Source organism: Homalodisca vitripennis, unplaced genomic scaffold, assembly GCF_021130785.1.
Source record: "Homalodisca vitripennis isolate AUS2020 unplaced genomic scaffold, UT_GWSS_2.1 ScUCBcl_6738;HRSCAF=14087, whole genome shotgun sequence".
NCBI classification, from domain to species: Eukaryota; Metazoa; Arthropoda; class Insecta; order Hemiptera; family Cicadellidae; genus Homalodisca; species Homalodisca vitripennis.
Genome location: NW_025782918.1, coordinates 35,707 through 53,252, shown reverse-complemented (window position 1 = coordinate 53,252; position 17,546 = coordinate 35,707). Strand labels below are relative to the sequence as shown.

At 35.4% G+C, this 17,546-nt stretch overlaps 1 protein-coding gene across 1 annotated transcript in view; it reads right to left on the bottom strand.

The window, feature by feature from the left end:
• Window positions 1-307: 307 nt before the first annotated feature.
• LOC124373950 (retinal-specific phospholipid-transporting ATPase ABCA4-like) overlaps window positions 308-17,546 on the bottom strand; it is a 41,147-nt gene continuing 23,908 nt past the window's right edge. Inside the window, exons 7-10 of the mRNA XM_046832260.1 lie at window positions 4,158-4,340; window positions 2,909-3,036; window positions 1,919-2,087; window positions 308-446 (exon numbers count right to left, since the gene is read on the bottom strand). Of these exons, the coding sequence (XP_046688216.1) occupies window positions 1,973-2,087; window positions 2,909-3,036; window positions 4,158-4,340 (426 nt within the window). The 3' untranslated portion in view covers window positions 308-446; window positions 1,919-1,972. The remainder of the gene's footprint in view (window positions 447-1,918; window positions 2,088-2,908; window positions 3,037-4,157; window positions 4,341-17,546) is intronic.

Below are 17,546 nucleotides of genomic sequence, written 5' to 3'. Positions count from 1 at the left end.
TTTATACAAAAAAAAAAGAACTAACCTTTATGACCTGTAGTCGGGCAGTATTATTTACAAGGGATTCCTTCAAATTCGGTAGAGTTACATTCGACAATGTAAAAGTGAGCTCGTAGATATCCTTGTAAATTTCAAAAGCTGTGTTTAATTTGGTCATCATACGACTGGTCACCACTGTTTCTGGAGTGTAAAGGATCTTTCCCCTGAAAATGATTAAATATAAGGATGTGAGAGAAATATTTAAAACTAAAGAAATATTATGTATATAAATACAAATTTTGTGTTACCTGACAAAGGGTTTGAACATCCTCCAAAGAGCTCGCAAGGGTGGTGAGGAGTCTAGAAGCTCATAGTATGAGTTACACACCGGTGTGGTTGTGTTATCGTAAACATACTGTTTCTCATCAACTGAGGAGTCCCTCATTTGATCTCTGAAGTCATCCCATCTAAACATCAGAAAAAGTCACTGCTTAACTCTGATTTTTGGGATATGATACAAGTGCACACTATGATTTTGTCCTGAGATATTAAATGATTCAGATATCCTTTAACTAAAATAGTACCAAACTGAAAAAGTTTATTGTACAAAATAATTTTACAATGGAAGAAGTTTTACTCATCTGTTTAAATGAAAAATGAGTTTAACATGTTGATAATGGTTTAGTACTTATATTTTGTCCTTGTATTATATTAGGAATAAATAAAATTATTGCACAACATTAATTATATCTATGGTAAGAAGATCTTATGCAATGTGAATGTTGAGTTTAGCTCCAGTTCACCTTTTTGTTGTTTTTCTCTTAAGATAAGAAGCTGAGGTTCTAGGGGTAGGGGAGGTGTTGAGATCCATGAGGAAGGATTTTGGGCATAAAACTCAATCATGTTTCCTTGGAAGAAAGAAATGTCAGCTCTATACCAGCCTCTCCAGTCAAAGCAGGCAGGGGTGACATTTCTGTATGTCTAGGCTAGCAACAGTTCTTAACACTTAGGGAGCACCACCAACTCTAACAGTTATCTCCTGCAGTAGAAAAGACTGTTGCACCCCAATATCTCGACATCTTTGGTTAGTAACAGTCGCTCCTGTACATACATTGGGTTACCCAGACACATGGGTTTGCTCAACTGTAGGTTCCCAGTGTAGGTTCAACTGGAAGGTATAAACCAACCAGAAGTGACCGTTTGTCTTATTGCAGCATCTGATAACTTTCCCACCAAGTTACGTTATGTGAAGAAAAACTTAGTTGTTCCACTGTACTTTTGGAGCACTAACTACTAAAACATAAAACTAAGTCTAAAACATTGTAATGCACTCAATTGTGCATCTAATGAGACAATGAGAATACCACTTCACATAGATTACACCATATGTTGTAGTGTAGGTGTCTCTGATATTGAAACGATGTTAAGACTTTTTTTTATCTCTTCAGATGAACACGACTACAGATTCCAGGAGTCAAGTCTATGGACAGAGTCAATTTTGAGATGTTGCACGAAAAGGAAAGTGAACTGGAGCTAAACTCAATATTTACATTACATCTATGTGTTATTTAACTATTTGCACTGATTTTTTTTAATGTTTTAAAGGAAATAACTATATTCATTTTATCACATTAGTAACTAACTATTGTTATATTTGTTAGTGAGGAGCAAAATTTATATAACTTTTTATAACGTTTTGAAAAACACATGAAAAAAACATTAATTTAAATAGCAAATTTTTAATAGAAAATAAATTATATATTTATTTTTAATTTAGGAAACCATTTTGTAGCACATTTCATGATTTCAAGATATCAATACCTAGAATCAACATTCAGGACAACTTAGTTAAGAAAGTTATTGACATGGTTCCTGTTTAAATTTAAGAATCTTTTCTGTTTACAAAAACAACAACAAATATATTGACGTGACTACTCACTGGGTACTTTTTCCGCCAGCGTTTAGCAGTTGCTTGATAAGATCTCCTGACTGGTTACCGCACAGGAAGTAATTGAACATGACAATCGCCTGTTTCTAGCCGAGACACGTTGTTGGCCACCATCTCGTCTGCCAGATACGTGTACTGAGAGCTCATCACTGCCAGATCACTGTAAAAAAATTCATAATGTAACCCAGAACTTGTTTCTCATCGATCTGCATTGTAATAACTGGATAGTTCATCTAATGCAATACACTGTGTCAATAGCAGAAGCAAGTGCTGCCAACTGTGCAGTTTTTCTCAAATTGTTCAGGACTGAACCGTTACTAAATTCAAAGTCATTTACCAGTAAACTCTACTAATCAAAATCTACCAAATCGAAGTTAATATTTAAAACTGCTACAACCTAAATCTAATCTACTAATATATAGAGTTAGTTGATATTTTTAGCCTAAAACACAAACTAACAATATGAGTTAACAAATTTGCCACTTAAAACTTGTTTTGGTTATACGAGGCATCTTTTAAAAGTAAGTACCGTTTTTAAATTACGCCGCAACAGTGCTGCAGTTGCCGTTTAGCGCATGCACGTAGTGTAGCTAAATCAGTTGGGATCTATTTACGTTTTTAGCTTTAAAAATTATTCTTTATGAAAGTTAATATTACCTATGTAAAATAACCTGGAGTTATGTAATATGTTATGTAATTAATGTTATTAATAGTTTTTTGTATATTTACCTATTTAACGGCAATAGTGATACTAAATGTATGATAAATTTAAACTCCTGTTATTAATTTCCAATATTTAATTAATGTCTTAACTTGGCACATTTGCTGTTTTCTGACATTGTTGATACTGTTTAATGACACTAAATTGGTTGACTGATTGAATATAAAATATATGAAAGATACCCCTCCCCCTGAGGTGATGATATGCAATGTGTTCCAAACAAGTTCTCTAGAACAACTATCTTTGCCATTGCAACATACCTCATTGCTTTAGTATAGTTTTGGAGGGAGGTGAAATCTTGCCAAACTTGAACTGACAGATTCCTCATACTGTTCCAGTCACTCCATGACAAAGACTGATCCAAGTTGCTTTCCACATACTGTACTAGCTGTAAAATAATATCAATACAACTGTACTAGATGTAAAATAATACCAATACAACTGTACTAGCTGTAAAATATCTCTAGAAGTAGTAAAGCTACAAATACCAAATTTTACACATGGGTTATTAAAAATAGAAGGAAAACTTTTAAAACATTGGGTGATTTGCTTTAATATTAACAAATGGTGCCTATTGAAAGTTAAAAAAAATACAGCATAGTTACAAAAAACTTACAATTTACCAACTAATTTAAATTTTTATGGGAAATCCAACAGTACATGCATTCCTCAATGAAATCCGTCAACGTATAAACAAGCATGACAACTTTAAATTTATGTTTGCACAAGCCTGGACAACAAACATTTTGTCAGTTAAATGGCATTAGCTATTTTGCATTAATTATAAACAATTTATATGATACCAGCTAATTAAAAATTTTTACAACATTCTAACAATACTATTTTCAACTAAATCCGTCAATGCATAAGTAAAGCACGGCCACTTAAAAGGTACGTTTGCACAAGCCGGAATCAACAAACAGCTGATGCCTTTCAACTGTGGCATGTTTGTTGCTCCCACATGTTTGTTGTAGAAAAATATTTCAAATCATTCTTACCAAAAATATAGAGATATAGCTCCTCCATATGTATTTTGTAGAGAGTACAATGACACAAAGTACAATGTAAATTCATTTTAGCCAATTTATGCTTGTTCACTGCTGAGCAGCAGACATGCAGCGATACAAGGATATAAACACAGAAAGTATGAACTTCAAGTCATATATTATTTACAAAATCATGATATATCCTTTCTTTTGTTATCTACTGACAGTTGTTCACAAATACTTTATAGAATAGTGTTCAAAAATTAGAAATGTACCTTCAAAGAAACAGTAATTTTTCCACCACCTTCACATTTTCGGTATTTACAGAAAGTTTAAAAACTACTATATATATAAATATATATATATATATATACATTATTAATTACATTAATAATTTAATTTATATAATAATAAATATAATAGAAGAGCAAATAAACTAAACATAACTGTATCTCAAGAAATGAGCTAAGAGTTAAAACGTGACAACTGCTAACAAAGGCTAATGTATACAACACGGCCAAACCTGTTGGTAGGTGCCTGCAGCCGTGAGAGACTCTCGCATGATGTTGGCGAGTGCATCTAGCTCTACAGCTGACAGCCTGCACAGCTGATCTACAACAGCTGACTGGACTTGTATTACACTGGTCATCAGCTGAGTGTCACATAACACCAGAGATCTGTTCTCCTGCAGTAACAACAGGTGGCCCTGGACAACATTACATACGAGTACTTAGTGTATTCCCGTTTAAGGTCTGAGAATGGTCACAAAGCTTTGCAACTGTAAGCCCTCCGATATTAGCCAGAGAGGCTCATGGTTAATAAAAGGGATAGCGTTTTGCTGCCACCACCCTAGCTCGTAGGGAAATTTAGAATAGTGGTTGAGAAGGGTCTTGAAATAATTACTCACGTTTCTCCTTTGTTTGAGTCCAATCTATATTCAAAATGCACTAAAAAACACTCGTAGGCGCACCCAAACTACTATATGTGTACCGGTGTGTTCGCATCTCACTCCACCAAAATAGACTTACTTCACACACTCTACATTGCCAATCCCTCCGCCTACCTCCGAGCCCTCAACTCGACTCCCGACCCGTGCTGACGAGTGCTGACCCTTGCATTTCCTCAGCACGGCCAGTCACCTCACATCACGCGGTTAAAGGGACTTGGGTTAGTCCAGTTAATTTACACACTGTGTAATTACTAAAATACCATCTAAAAATTACTATATTAAAATAGTAGTGTGCGTGCGCGCTACATCACTCTCCCTTTCAGGAAAGATGGATCATACAGAATTTTCATGGTGATACAATCTTAGATTCTCAGAATATAACAAACATTTTACAATACTTCAAAAAAAAAATGTATATGATAACATTTTACATTACAATCATTTTTTCACAACTTAAAAGGACAAAAATAGTATTTTAGGCTGCGTAAGTTCTTATAATCTACAATTTAATTCTACTTGACATTGACAATCACTTAAGATATATGTCCTCCTAACTACATTACATTTCTTGAGCTTGGCAAGTCCCACATATTTTATAAAAAAATATAGTCTTTGCAACACTGACCTGACTGGTTCAGCACTACAATGAATTTCACAATACCGTACTTCAAGGCGGGCTTGGTGTATTGAATTGAACAAAGGAAGACTCCTGAATAATTTCTGCGAGCGGAGTTCCATGTTCTACTCGAATGGTTGGGGCTTGCCGCTCAGCAACTGAGGACAATCCTCGCACAAGGTTGGCATTTTCCTGTGACAAAACAAAACTACGCAAAGTACACTATTCAAAATGAACAAAATAAACATTGAAACTATGATAATGTAGAAATAGTTCAGTGGGGTTTCTATACTTTCTTTTGATACTAGGGTACAAAACATGTGTATCATTTAAAAGCTTGTTAAGGTCTAGTTCTATGTGATTATCTTTAAGATTGTCCTTGACTTTTTGCATTGTTTCAAATAACAAGCTACTGTTTTTAAAGATTAGATTTTCTTCGTGAGATAGCAACAGATTAATCTTTGGGATGTGCAAATGGTTAATGTCAAATTTATATTTTATATTTCCTTGAGTCCTCGAGAATAACTTATTATATTTACCAAAGATAGCGCAACTTGAAGCCTGTTTTAATATTCCAGACTTTGTTTAAAGTTAATTCTAAATAACACCTAGATGTGGTGGAGAGATAACTGAGTTTTCTCCATCAGAACTCCTCATACAGTTAAGTATGACTTTATATGGTTCCTTTAGGCTATAGATCCAATCATTGCCGTTTTGGATCCATACAGGTGAAGTTACATTTATGGTTAAGGTTCGTGAACATTTTTCTGTGACTAGGTTAGATCCCATGAATAGAGCGAATATATACAATCATTAACGCTATGATGCAATACATTTATAGAGTTAGGACACAAATAAAAATGACTTAGTCTACACTGACTTAGTGTGTTAAAATCGATAGGTGCATAATACTGTCTCTCTTTGGAGATCAACAAATAATCAACTTGTACATTCCATTTTAACCAATGTTGAAGGTTTGTTTGGTACAATGGAATAACTTCTACTTTATAAAGTTCAAGACGTCTGTCTTGCGAACTTAAAGGTACAGTTACGATCAATCTAATTCCTGTCTTGGTGGCTAAAGCATGAGCAGTGCAAAAGGTGTAATACATAAATACGTCCTCTTCATTAACTGGTATAAATTAGTTTCAAATGACGAGGTATGACTTTTCCTATGTCAAGCAATATGTTTTACAAACTCATGGGGTGGTAGTAATTTGCTGCTTATTCTACCTGTGTTTACTAATTCTAAAGCTTGCCTAAACTCAACAATTCTTAACTTTGCTTCATCTATGGTTTGACCTAAATGACGTGCTAGACTGACAGATTTTAAATGTTTTGTTAATGAACGATGTAGCATAATGTTTTCTTGTTCGAATCCTTGGAGTGAAGTGATTAACATGCTATTTGACATGAGTAAGTTTAGTCATTATCTCTGATATGGCTTTAGTATTTGTTACCCATCTTTTTCATTCATGTCTTTCATTAAGGTGATTTGGTTTTCTCTAGAACTCAACAGTGATCCGCTAATTCTTTTTTATCTCTTCAACTTTACTATTAACTTGTTCCATATCTTCGCTAGTGGGCACACCAAACAACCATTTCAATGCATATCCCTCCTGCATCAACTAGTCCTCGCTTGGAGCGTTCTGTAGGTAGGAAGTCTAAATTAAGTCACTTACATCGGATTCATACTGGTCTATCCCGGTCTTAATTCTACTATATTCGAAAGCAAAAGTCCTCATCCCACACATTTACACTAGTGTTCGTATAATAAACTAAGTCTGTGCACATTGTCTTAAGTGACTCAAGTTCGTCTCTTATTTCTATCATATTAAATCTAATACAATCTTCCATTCATCCTCGGAAATAATTGTGTCATGAAGTTTCTTGAAAACGATTCCCTGTGTCATTTCATTCTCTGCCATTTCCTGTCTCGACAAAGAGTACAAGTATTCCTGAAATCATCATTTAGATCCTAATAATTGTTTACTTCATGAATATCCTGACTTATTCGAATTTATTTTATTACGTACAGCTTGATCTTATGTTTCTTATCTTAACCTGCGTAGATATAACTTCTTTCCTTATAGTGTACTCAATCACACATTTGAATTGTTTGGATCCTTTAATTTGGCTTTTTATTCACACACCTTGCATACCCATTCATCAACATTCGTTTCACAGTCATACAACATTCATACTCACGCATACAACCCATTCAATTCGGAGTAACTATTGCATTCTACTTTGTACGTGGTACTCTAAAACATCTTTTACTTACACATCAGACAAGAAGCATAACATTACTAACGAGGAATATTTTAGTGTATCATATAACATCCTCAAATAACAAACAATACATAATTATTCAATACATTGCGTTTACTTTTAACTACTAAATAAACGATGCAATACGCGTTCACTGTCATAACAATATGTATATACATTCCTATTATTTAATAAACTTCATAGTCTTTGAAATCTACACGGTTTTTTCTTCTATCTCTTATGGATCTAAAAGGGCCTGGTCGCTCTTCTGCGGTTTCCTGGGCTTGGTTCTCTCCTGTCTTGTTCTTCATTTTGTCCGGCTACTCTATTGAATGCCTCTTCATGGTCTTCGGTCTCTTCAATGATTTCTTCCTGTTCTTCTTCTTCTGCTACCTGAGCAGCTTTTGGATCATTTTGGCTACTTCCTTGTTCTTGCAACTTAAACTCGGTGACAGGTTTTACTCGATTCACATGTACAGTTACATTCTTCCTTTTAATTCGGAGTACGACATTCAAATCTGATATAACCTTGACAATTGTGTATGGACCTTTCCATGGTCTAGACAACTTCTTCACTCTTCCCTTTTTTCACTTGGGGCACGTGAAGGTATACTCGTTGGCCCTCTTCAAATTTATTTAGCTTAGAATTCTTGTCGTATTGTCTCTTTTGCTGGGTTCTTGCATGGTCTTGGCATTGTTGAGACAAATTCCTTACGGCATTCAACTTCATCTTAAGATCTTCGACATAATCAGGGTAACCATCATCTTCTTCTGTGATCAATAGATCATCTTCTAAGGGAGTCTTCATCTCTCTTCCAAAGACTAGCTCAAAAGGAGAAAATCCTGTTGAATCATGCACTTGAGAGTTATAAGCCATATTTACCATTGGTAGGAGCTCGTCCCAGTCTGTTTGATTTCGGTTGACATAATGACTTAGCATCTTGGGTATGGATCTATGAACTCTTTCTGTTCTACCATTGCTCATGGGATGATATGCGGTGGTTTGAAGTTTCTTTATTCTTAGTAGAGCACACACATGCTTTTCATTATTTCGGATGTGAAATTTGAGCCTTGATCAGTAATTAATTCACAGGGTACTCCCATCTTCGTAATGACTCTCTGCACAAGTGCTCGGGCTATTGTTTCTGCAGTTTGGTCTGGCCAATGCAATAAACTCTCCGTACCTTGTAAAATGATCTATAACTGTCAGTATGTATTTGTTTTTGGAGCTTGTTAGGGGTAATGGGCCAACAATGTCACACGAAATCCGGTATCCAAATTCTGTACTTTCTTGAAATTTACCTAAAGGTGCTTTAGTTTTTCCGTAATCCATTCTTTTATTGCATGGATCACATGCTCTGATAAAGGAGGACAACATCTAATTTCATTTTCGGCCAATAAAACTTTTCTTGGATTCTTAACATCGTCTTCTTGATACCCTCCATGACCTGCTGTCGGGATATCATGGTGTAAACGAATAACCTTCTCTCTTAACCGTCTTGGAACGACTATCAGTTGTCTGTCCTGCCTCTTTATATAGATGACTCCTTGTGGACTTGTTTTGAACTGAGGGTATTTTTTCAATCTCTGGCACTCTTCATCCTTACATTGATTTTCTTTAATGCTGTCCACATCCAATATAGGTAGACTTTCCACAGTATTCTTGCACACAATTCTGCTCAGACAATCAGCGTTTTGATTTTTTTATCCCTGGTTTATGGAATACCTTGTAGTCATATTCAGCCCAATTTCAGTGCCCATCTTGTGAGTCTACTCGAAGGATCTTTTAGCGACAGCAGCCATCTGATTGCGCTGTGATCAGTATACAAGGAGAATGATCGTCCGTACAGGTAGCATCGGAAATACTTTACTGCCCATACAACTGCTAAAAGTTCTTTTTCTGTTACTGTATAATTCTGCTCAGCAGAGTTTTAACTGTCTTGACGCATAGGCGATAGGGTGTTCTATTCCATTAATCACTTGTCCCTAATTACTGCGCCAAGTGCAACATTACTTGCATCAGTGCTTAAGACGAATTCCTTGGAGAAATTTGGATACACTAATAAAGGTTCAGTTACAAGGATGGTCTTCAATTTTTCAAATGATGTTTCCGCTTCTTCGTTCCACTCAAACTTTTGGTCTTTTTTTGGTTAATTTTGTCAGAGGTTTAGCGATGTCGGCAAATTTCGGTACATGCCTCCTATAGTAACTACATAGTCCTATAATAAATCCACGAAGTTCCTTTTCATTCTTGGGTCTTGGAAAATTTTTGACAGCTTCAATCTTATTCTGACATGGTTTGATTCCATCTCTCGATACAACATGGCCTAGGAAGTTAATTTCAGACTTTGCTATTTGGCATTTCTTCAAACTGGATACTCAAATTTACCTCTTGAAATCTCTCTAGAACTTCACTAAGATCTTTAGCGTGCTGATCAATACTCGAACTGAAGATTAGGATATCATCCATGTAGGGCAAGCATGCTTTTCCTTTCAGACCTGTGAGAGTAGTATCAACCAATCGTTGAAATACAGAAGGAGAATTGATCAATCCCATTGGGCATGCGTGTATATTCATAATGACCATCAGGAGTACTGAAGGCCGTCTTCTCTTGACTTTCAGGGTGCATTTTTACCTGATAGAAACCTGAATTCAGATCCAGTGCCGAGAAGTACTGACTGCCTCCTAAAATGTCTAAAGTTTCATGTATATCTGGAAGGGGATATATTTCCGGAACTGTAATTTTATTGAGTTCCCGATAGTCTACACATAGACGATAACTGATGGTACCATCAGAGCCTGCTTTCTTGGGGACAATGATTACCGGTGCTTGACCATGGGGAAGTACTGGGTACCAATTACACCTTTATCTAATTGTTCTTGTATCAAATTTTGTAGAGTACCTCTCTGTGATTGTGGCACTCTGTAAGGTTTCTTATTGATCGGAGGATGTTGGCTCGTGTTGATTTTGTGAGTAACTAAAGAAGTACACCCCCAAATTCTCTATTCCTCCTAAGCTAAATAGACGCTTGTAGCGTTGGAGAAACATTTTTTAATTTATTTTGGTCTTCAGTTGGGAGGTGCTTTAATTTTTCTTCAAGTTTTCCATTGAATTCCTCTGTCCTATTTTGTGTTAGATTTACTCGTTTCCATGCTCCTTTATTTGCTTCACTGTGTGGCTCTTCTATTTTGCAGAGCAGCGTATTCTTGTATATCACTAAATTTTCAGAGGTGATATTTATGATTTTGGTCCAACACATTCCTTTATTCACTTTTGAAAGGCTTCTAGCGACATTGATGCCATGAACTTTTACTAACGCTGGTTCTGTAATTACTGTTTTTTTCCTTCCATTTGTTCCATTTGATCCTTTTGTTTTTTTGCTTAATTTTTTACTTGAATAAGCATTTCTGAACGGGCAGGCACGTTGATGTTTGTGCGACTATACGCTAAAATGTCAGGTATTTCTTCCTTCAGGATTTGTTTTGGTGGATTAAGGTTGTTGAACTTGTTTCGTGGGAACATTGAACAATGCCAATGCCACTTCTCCTGCTTCGAGTTACAGGGGATTCTCTTTCATGGAAACTGCATGCTATCTTGTTTCCAATACTCAGAGACTTATTCTCAAGGTCAATCACAGCCTTTTTTCGTTTCAAAAACATCGTATCCTAGGATAGCAATATAATCTTCAGGGAGATCTGTTGCTACGAAGTCACATTTTAAATCAAGTAACTCCAGTTGCCAAGGTCTCTGTTACAGTGCCGTAAACGTTCATAACAGCACCAGTGATACCTCGTATTTGGATTTCAGTTGGAGTTAGCTTGTTCTGAGCCATTGTCCTATCGATCAGTGATACTTGTGCTCCTGTATCGATTACAATGAGACCGTTCACTCCTCCTATGCACCCTTGTACAATTAATTCACTCACATTTTCTTGTGTCAAAGTGGCAAACAGCTTTGAAATTCAACTTCGCCTGTCTGAGCCCCGTGTGGTTCAGATTTAATGATTTCTGAGGTTCCCAGCGGCGTGCCTGGGTCCCTCGTTGTGGTTTAACGTGTTCGAAGCTGATCCACGTCCTCCATGCTGATACCCTCTGCTCCTGAAGGTTCCTCCTCTAGCTGCGCCTCTTCCTAATGCTGTATTTCTCATACCCCAACAATTGTTTGCTGTGTGTCCAGGTTTTCGGCAATTTTCACAATAATAGGTAGTTGTTTCACTTTTACTTCTACAATCCCTCTCTTTGTGACCTTTCTTCTTACATGTATAACATACAATATCTACTCGCCTGGATTGGCATTCTCTGGCTTTATGGCCTGGTTTCCCACAAGTGTAACACGTAGTATCGGTGATCGTTCCAAAAACTCGCCTTGTCTTCTCCTCAAATTCGGATGGTCTTTTCTCTAAGTTGTTTAGAGCTATCGCCGTGGTTACAGCTTCTCTGAATGTTTTAGGGAACTTGATCCTGGTCTGCCGTCCTATTTCACCATTTAATCCTCTTACAAAGGCATCCATGGCTCTTCTATCGGCCTCTTCTCTCAGAATTTGGTTTGCTTCAGCGTTGTTTGTAACTCTTAGAGTTTTATCACTGACCCTTTTTACTCGGTCAGAGACTGCTCAATAGTTTCTCCTCTGTTTTGTCGTATGCTAGCCAATTGCTCGAAGTAGTAATGATTGGTAGGCTATCGCCGAATCTTTCCATAAAAGCAGCTTTTATTTCTTCTAAAGTTGTTGAGTTTTTACATTTTTCGTCTGACTTTGCAAACTGTAGAGCACTGCCTGTTAGTTTAAGTTTTAAAAACTTGAAGTTTTTGAGCTTCACTCCAATTGCTGAGCTCTCCAATTCCTTCGATGTTGTCAAAGAAGGGGGCGACTAGATCTGCTTTCTCTCCATCGTAATGGGCTATACTTGAGACAAGCTCAAATGACGGCTTGCTGTCTGCAAGGGTCATGTCCATCGGGTACGGAGATGTTTCAGTTTTGTTCACCGCGGAGGTAGAAGCGTTGGCTAACGTTTCATCTAGTGTTTTACTTGAAGCGACCTCACTTTATTCGATATGGCATCAAAGGCGTTCTTGGACCTCAACGGTCTTTCCCTTCTAGGTGTACAGTGCCCATCGTTAATAATTTAAAAAAATTTGGTTTTCCTCTTTGGAATACAGTAGCTATACAATTCTCTAGGTTATCAGTGATATTCAATAGTTAATAACTTAAACGCTCTAAATGAAATCCCTAAAAGACATTGACAGCAACAATGTGAATAACTAGTTTCCCTATTTTTCAGTAAAATAACTTTTCCCCTTTTTTTTTTTCAATTTTCGATAATGGATCAATCAAACAATAAAGTTTTTCGATTTCCAAATGATACCAATCACTAATCGGTTAGTATTGAGTTATCAATGGATCAATAGTCTAACAATGCCTCGATATACAAGTATATCAATACTGTAATGTGACTCAATACAGCTGCAATAATATTAAATAATCGTATTTGTTATATGATATACTATGTGCTATTACTTATATACTCTAATAGTTAATCACATTAACTGATATCACTTTGTTTTCAGTATAATTCGAAAATTTACCCTTTTTATAAGTCAGCAACAAGTTACTTCCAACAATTATTGCTATTATACTCTTTTACTCTTATATTAAAATTTCTACGGGTTTCTTTTTGTATACAGATATTAATGAATTATCAATCAAATTGAACAGTAAGCTAATATAGAATCATTGGCATATCCCTATTTCCAAGCAAATGATTTTAATCAAACACGTTATTCTGCTTATATTTACGCTGAAAACATGATGGACTGAATGCCCTGGAGGTGACGACCTGACATGGAGGCTTTGGCAAAATAAAATACTAGGATGTTATCCTTTTAATTTCTCTTATTTGAATAATTCTGAATCTGTTTGTCAATAAAGAAGTTTAATGCTTAAAGCCTGGCCTCAATGCTGCATTCACCATTTATTTTCAAAGCATTTTGAAACCATATTATTTAACCAACTATTTACTAATAATACGTAGTCTAATCTTAGGTTTTCGCCAATGATTTAATTTAATTTAATTTAACAAAGTTCCCACTGCTCACCAAATAGTGACAGGGCTGCCATCTCGAAGGCTGTGGATGATCGTGACTGCGTTGACGGAGATGACAACATCTGCGTAGACAGTGGTCGGCAGTTGGTAGTTCCGGTCTGGATCACTGGATGTCCGGTGACGTATGCCCTCCTTGTTCCTTTCTATGTTCTATGATGACGTATGATGATGGCGTCCAACTTCCGCTTCATAGTGTAATGGCGTTGCACATTGGTGTAATAAGCACACAGAACTAATAAAGTCCATCTTCGTTCATATAAGTTGAATTTACTCGAAATTTAGAAATATAACATTGCAATTAATTTGTAAATGAATTTAGAATAGTAGTTATTTGGATAATGGAGTGTAAACTGAAATGTTCTAATAATTTTCTCAACCACGTGGTACACTTCTTTATTTCTTTTAGAGTTCTTTTAAAGTTTTGAAATCATTTTGAAATAATTTGCTGGTTTAATTATCGTATCCCACCGCTGGTCACCACTGTAAGCCCTCCGATATTAGCCAGAGAGGCTCATGGTTAATAAAAGGGATAGCGTTTTGCTGCCACCACCCTAGCTCGTAGGGAAATTTAGAATAGTGGTTGAGAAGGGTCTTGAAATAATTACTCACGTTTCTCCTTTGTTTGAGTCCAATCTATATTCAAAATGCACTAAAACACTCGTAGGCGCACCCAAACTACTATATGTGTACCGGTGTGTTCGCATCTCACTCCACCAAAATAGACTTACTTCACACACTCTACATTGCCAATCCCTCCGCCTACCTCCGAGCCCTCAACTCGACTCCCGACCCGTGCTGACGAGTGCTGACCCTTGCATTTCCTCAGCACGGCCAGTCACCTCACATCACGCGGTTAAAGGGACTTGGGTTAGTCCAGTTAATTTACACACTGTGTAATTACTAAAATACCATCTAAAAATTACTATATTAAAATAGTAGTGTGCGTGCGCGCTACACAACACATAAAGCTGTAAATAGATACCCTTTAAAAACACCATAGACACCTTGGGTTGATTATATCCTTACAAATTATAAAGATGTATATGTCGAAAGAATACACTGTGTGAGATTTAACATGGGTATACTTATAACATCTTTTAAACCGCCTAAGCAATTTTTATTATAAAGATGTAGATGTTGAAAGAATACACTGTGTGAGATTTAACATTTTTATTCCGAGACAAGTAACTAAAATGTGTGGGAGTAAAAGTATACAATTTATACAAAAACCTGAAGATCATACAAATGTTCTCTTTTAAAAAATTCAGTAATTGTTATTTTTAAACTAATAAGTTTCTGATAAGGCTAATATAATCCTGTGAGCATGATTCACATTGAAGTTGATATATAATGTTTCTGGAGCCACAATTCATTTTTTTTAGTATGCTGCCACTAAACTGTGTATGTTGCTTGGGGTTATAATTTTCCATAATACACAACAGGTTTTCCAAAAGGTTCACAAACCACAACTTTTATTTTGAAGTGGTTCGTCATAGATAAGTAATTTAGGTGATGACTTTATAACAACAATACATGACTGTGTAAAGGAGGGTTAGCTAAATAAATAAAAGACATAATGTGATAAATATGTTATTACAACTAAATCTTGATTATAGAACATTATTCTCATTATTACATGAATTCTTCTTTGAATAGTATCAGAATTCGCACACAATGCAATCAACGTGTGTGCTGCTAATGCAGACTAGTAGAAATATACACAACTATTTTTGTTTTGTGTCCTATTCCTTCACAAAACCATGTATTGATCAATACAAAATTATTATTATAGGCCTAATTAGTTAAATAAAGTTCAAAAAATCAATTGCTAATATTTAAATTTAAAAACTGCTTATGATGTGACTGCTCTTATAATGTACATTATATGAAAGCGTTTTAAGACATGATTCCCATTTAGGCATAAAATTAGGTACAATTGAAAATATTAATACAGGTATTATATGATAATGCCGATGGCCGAGTGGTCTAAGACCTCGGACTTCGGATCTCGATTAGAGATAGCATGAGTTAAAATTCTGTCTGTGGCTGTTTTTATCGATACCATAAACCATGTATTGAATCAGCCTTTCCCCTTACTCTGGTTGATAAGATCCTAGCACATGCCAACAAGTCATTAGGACGGGAAAAATAAGTCTTAAAAAGGGATCGGCCTCTCCTTTTTTTTAAAAGTTCTAATATAGTTTATAAAATTGTCATGACAGCTAATTTTCATGAGGCAGGTCTTTTTTTGTGATAGCTTTCCTCACATGAAGTGGCTGGCAGCTTGAAATATTGCATTTATTAGTAACTAGTAGCTATACATGGCTTCATATGCAATTCCCTACTGAATGTCGGGTACACAATGGACATATCCTTCTTAAATGGCATACCAAACACTCCTGTGATAAGTGATAGTGACTGGAAGATATTGCAATTTCTTCTCTGGTTAAAAAGTGTCTACTTACGATGATCATAATCTACTTCCGGTCTAATATATTTTCTGTGTGATAATCAATCAATAAGTGCAAAACTCTTGTTTCTTTAATGGCAAGAAACACTTAGGTTATCATTGCCCGAAAGATTGACGCCACTTACTCTTTTAAGATAGTGTCAACTTGTTAACGTATTACAGGTATACAAAACTAATATATTGCTAGATGTTAATGACAGTCGTTAAAATTAATGCTGAAGGAGAAATTACATAATTCCTTCTGCCTGAAAGCTGTAGACTTGAAATTTCGCACAAAGCTTCATCTTTACTTCATCATCACTAACATTGAGTTTGATGATGGTGATATTACTACATTGGATTTGGATGAGCGTTAACAAATATTGTTACATTGTTTTAGAGGTAACCATGAAGGTAACAAGAAAATTGCAGAATAAATCAATCAACAAACCGAGTACAACATTATGGCATTTTAACATGTGACACAATAACACAAGTAGCCTATTGAAATGAGCTGTAGATTTGAAATTTTGCATTCAACCTCAGTGAAGCTGTTACATGACATTTGGTGTTGTGTACTTCTACCTTTTAAATTGCTTATTATCTTAGTACAGCGCAGTAAATTCAAAACTTTAAAACAATATTATAAAGAATTCTTTTGTTTACATTTAATTAACACCATTAATATGGGTTTAGATCAGAATTGATTTTACGTTACAATCTCACAAATTATTTGTTGTGGCACAGTTAGGCAACATTGCCTCAGGACATTACATAATTGATATTGACCTATCAATCAAATTGCAACAGTATTGTGTTTCAAGATAACACATAACTGCTAGTAATATGTATGATAATTTTTACGTCCAAGTGTAAGCATGTTAAAAAGTATCAATACACTAACAATATTGTATACATATATTTTTGGGTTTCCACTTATACAACAATAATTAATATGCACATCAAGTTTAAAGTTTGATGAACTTTACTTTTGTATGAACTAGACAGTATTGATTTATTGTAAAAAATTAGTCAACCCTAAATAATGACTTTACATTTTTATATACTGTATGTATAACATATGAATAAAGAATTTTTGAATTGCATTGATTGAAATGGCAGTTGTAATGTGTGTTTATTCAGAAATAGTAATTTTGAAAATGAAATTGGTCCTTCAACTTAAAGCATATTGAGATATATGCTTCCCACATTTTTCAGCCATTGCCTAACAACGTAAAAATCCATAAGTAGAACTGGGATGTATGCAGTTTGAAAATTCAAAATAAAAACTTGTGTTTTTTTATACAAACTCTTTTATTAGATCGATTAAGTTAATCTGTTCAAAGAATAATGTGATGATCCTACAAAGTTTTAAATCTCTTTAGCACTAATTCATATATTATCTTGAGGTGAAAAAAGGTAACCATCTACTGTATTGATTCTCCCCCTTATTCTGTTTGATAAGATTCTCGCACAGACCAGTGGCCCATGAGAATGGACAGAATAAAGATTAAAAGGGGAATG